Source organism: Manacus vitellinus, unplaced genomic scaffold (genome assembly GCF_001715985.3).
Source record: "Manacus vitellinus isolate BGI_N305 unplaced genomic scaffold, ASM171598v3 scaffold_23_pilon, whole genome shotgun sequence".
Taxonomy (NCBI): Eukaryota; Metazoa; Chordata; class Aves; order Passeriformes; family Pipridae; genus Manacus; species Manacus vitellinus.
Genome location: NW_021939718.1, coordinates 4,951,533 through 4,955,702, shown reverse-complemented (window position 1 = coordinate 4,955,702; position 4,170 = coordinate 4,951,533). Strand labels below are relative to the sequence as shown.

Sequence of the window (4,170 nt, the reverse complement as noted above, 5' to 3'; positions counted from 1 at the left end):
TGGGGGAGGAAGCGGGAGGGATGCCGTGGGACTCCGCCGTGCTGCCCGGGCCTTGAGGCGGCTAGGGGGAGAAGGAAGAGAGGGACAGAACGACCCCCTGCATCCGCGTTGTTTAGCAAAGCCCCCGACGCACCTTTCCATAGCATACCGGTTGCCCATGGAACAACGGGCACGTTTGTGAGCCGCTGCCAAGGTCCGGCTTGTGTCAGGCTTTTCTACGTATGAATAAGTAGCTTCATGGAAAGCACCGCTTGTTCCTGAAGGAATGGGTCACAGCTGGAACGGGCCAGTTCAGGGCTGGCCGTTCAGGTAGTGCCACTTCTCTGTTTTGTAGCTTTTAGCTTCTAGTTCTTACAGATTTAATCTGCTCAGTTTGAAAAACGTCCATGCCTGGTGTCTGCTCCTGGCTAATATTTCGAGGAAGTACAGGCATATCCTGGAAACACGTTCTACCACTGTGTGTGCTTCTTTTTTAATGACTGTCATTGAGACATACCCCTATGACTTAAAGTCAGAATGTATGTGTTAGCGTCACTACTTTATTTTCTTTTTCCATTAAAATCATCCTCACTCCACCACCCCCCACTACCCTCTCCCAAAAAAAAAAAAAAAAAAAAAAAAAAAAAAAAAAAAAAAAAGCTGGTAAAACTGTAAAACTGTAATAGTACACAAATATTTGGCCAATAAATTTCAACAGGCCTTTGCAGGAGCCAAGAGGCTTATATCATTCCTAAGTTTTTCCATGTTTGGAGCTTCTTCCAATATCTTACAGAACATACTTGAGCATTTGATTATTCATAACTTCTCCTTCTGTCTCTCCCACCGGACAAAATGTTGAAGTGTTGGATTCTGCCTTTGAAGGGCCGTACAAGACTGCTGCAGTAACTGGGTATGGGCATTAAGAACTACTGTGGTTGCCAAGGGCAGGGGAACCTCAGGCTATCCAAGTCATACCAGTTTGATGCCAGAGCAAGTAAGAGATGCCCAGGGCCTGGAGAGAGATCACAGGTCAGCAGGAGAACACCTGAAGGGCAGCACAAAGGAATTCCAGCCACTCCAGCCAGTAAGTGGGTTTGCAACTCAAATGCCTCTATGCAAACAAATGTCTTGTCCTGTTGGAGTGCATGGATGGATGAGGATGGAGGTGAATGAGGAGCTGACCAAAAGCTTATGGGTCAGGATTAAAGGGAGGGAAGGGACAGGTGACATTACAGTGAGGATCTGCTACAGGCCTCCCATCCAGGACGACCAAGCAGATGAATCCCTCCACAGACAGACAGGAGCAGACTCACATTCACAAGCCCTGGTCCTCATGGGACCCAACATCTCTTGGAAGAACAAGAAGTTCCTGGAATGCTTTGATGAATCCTTCTTTCTCCAAGTGATAGAGGAGCCTACAAGGAGAGGTGCTGTGCTGGACCTTGTTCTCACCAACAAGGAGGGGCTAGAGGGGAATGTGAAGCTCAAGGTCAGCCTGGGATGTAGTGATCATGAAATGGTGTAGTTCAAGATCCCTGGGGCAATGAGGGGGAAGCACAGCAAGTTCACTGAAATGAACTGCAGGAGCTGACTTGGCCTGCTTCATAAAGCACCATGGGATAAAACCCTGGAGGGAAGAGGAACACAAGAAAGCTGGTTAATAGTCAAGGATCACCTCTTCCAACCTCATAAGTGATACATTTCAACAAAGAGGAACTCAGGCAAAACCACAGGAGGCCTGCATGGATGAATTTCTGGATAAGAAGCAAGGAGGTTCTGAACAAACACAAAAACGAAGCCTACAGATGGTGGAAGCAAGGGCAGGTGTTCTGGGAGGAATACAGAGAACTTGTCTGAGTAGCCAGGGATCAGGTTAAGAAAGCTAAAGTATTGCGAGTATTAAACTTAGACACAGACTTGAAGGGCAAAAAGAAAAGCTTCTACAGGTATGCCAGTGGTAAAAGGAAGCGTAGGGAAAATGTGGCCCCTCTTCAGACGAAAATAGGAGACCTGGGACATGGAGGAGGCTGAGATACTTAAAGACCTTTTTACCTCAGCCTTTACTGGTGAGTGCTCCAGCCACACTGCCAAAGTCACAAAGGGCAAAGTCAGGCACAGGTAGAGTGAAGAACCACCCATTGCAGGAGAACATCAGGTTCAGAAACATCTAAGGAAACTGAAGGTGCACTACTCCATGGGACCTGATGAGGTGCATCCACAGATCCTAAGGGAACTGGCTGAAGAAATGCCTAAGCCACTACCCATCATATTTGAAAAGTCATGGTGATCTAGTGAAGTTTCCACTGACTGGAAAAGGATAAACATAAACATCATTTTTAAAAGGGGAAATGAGGAAGACCCACAGAACTACAGGCTGGTCTCACTTCAGTGCTCAACAAGACTATGGAGCAGATCCTCCTTAAAAGTATGCTCAGGCACATGGAAAACAAGGAGATGATTGGTGACAGCCACCATGTCTTCACTTAGGCCAATTTGTGCCTGAAAAATTAGTTGACCTTCTACAATGGGTTTACAGCATTGGTGAATAAGGGAAGAGCAAATTACATAATTCACCTGGACTTGTGTAAAACTTTGGATTCTGTCCCATATCCTAAACTGGACATCCTAAACTGGATTATATGAATGGACCACTTAGTGAATAAGGAATTGTCTGGATGGTCACACTCAAAGAGTTGTAGTCAATATCCAAGTGGAGACCTGGTGGTGTTCATCAGGGGTTGGTGAAGAGCCTGGAGAAGAGAAGGCTCCAGAGAAACCTTACAGAAGCCTTCCAGTACCTAAATAGGGGCTACAAGAGAGCTGGAGATGGACTTCTCACAAGGACATGTAGTGATAAGACAAGGGGGAATGGCTTTAGACAGAGAGAGAATACCACAGAGAGGCATTAGTTATCAGGTGGCTAAGAGAACAAATGTCATAGAAAATGAGACCCTGTTCTCCTCTCTATTAGAGGATTTCTGGGTGATAGTAAGTCATATGAACTGAAAAACCTGCAGACAGCTGGTAAGGATTCTTTGTTTTCTGGTTCTTTCTCAAGATATATGTGATCTAAATTGCAGAAACACACGTAACTTGCATTTGCATCTGAGGCTAATGAAAGCAATGAGTTTATCCATTTTCTTACAAGGATCTTTTACAGATAAAACTGTGATGTTTTATTAAACTGTGATTTTTTTAGACTGCAAGGAAGTTACCAATTCTATTGTCACTTCACTGTTTTGGTGGTGTATATGGACTAATACGAGAGGTTAAAACTTATGATTACAGTTAAACCATATATCGAATCAAAATAGTTTCAGTGAAAGCAGTCTGAATAAACCAGGGGTCAAGTGGAAAGTACTACCTGGTCTTATACTTTAAAGCTGTGTCATAATGTATATTTGCCTGAGGGGGCAAATCCAGGTTATTTTACAGGTGTGTCACAATGCACAAATTGACCTGTTAGTGTTGGTTTCTTTGTGTTTGATTTTGCAACTCTTCCTGTTCTTACGGTTGGAGAATTTCCTTAGGTGACCCTTAAGATTAGATATTGCTACCTGTTTAGATACATGCTCTGTGCTATTGTGTCAGATACACTGCAGAATTGTAATGTTTAATACCTGATACATAAGAATGTATTCTCTGTAGAATGAGGGACTCATCTTAAGTGGTCTAAGACTGACACTTTTAGTCTATCAACAATAAATCTGTTTTGGGTGGTATCAAAGACAAGAACTACAGTTCTCATTTGGTTGTTTTGGTATTGTAAGTGTATCACATATATAGATGTGTATATATATATATATGGATAGTACACTTTGATGTACAGATACAAGTGCCTAAGTGCATAAGTGAGAAGAATATACCTTTATCATCATCCTTCACCAAATCATAGATTTGCTTAGGTTAAAAAATGCCTCTAAGACCATTGAGTCCAACACCACTGCATTCACCACTAAACCATGTCTTCAAGTGCTCCATTCACTTGAAAGGCCTTTTGAACACTTCCAGGGGTGATGATTACACCACCTCTCTGGGCAGCCTGTTCCAATGCTTGACTGCCCTTTCAGTGAAGAAATTATCCTTCATATCCAATCTGAACCTCCTCTGGCACAACTCGAGGCTGTTTTCTCTTGTCATGACACTGGTTACCTGGGAAAAAGAAACTGACACCCACCTACCTACAACCTC

General features: G+C 43.6%; 1 protein-coding gene across 1 annotated transcript in view; it reads right to left on the bottom strand.

Annotated features, from left to right (window-relative positions):
• Positions 1–433, bottom strand: part of MAN2A1 (mannosidase alpha class 2A member 1) — a 111,608-nt gene extending 111,175 nt beyond the window's left edge. The window contains exon 1 of the mRNA XM_029959928.1: positions 356–433. Within this exon, the coding sequence (XP_029815788.1) occupies positions 356–433 (78 nt within the window). The remainder of the gene's footprint in view (positions 1–355) is intronic.
• Between the last annotated feature and the right edge of the window lie 3,737 nt (positions 434–4,170).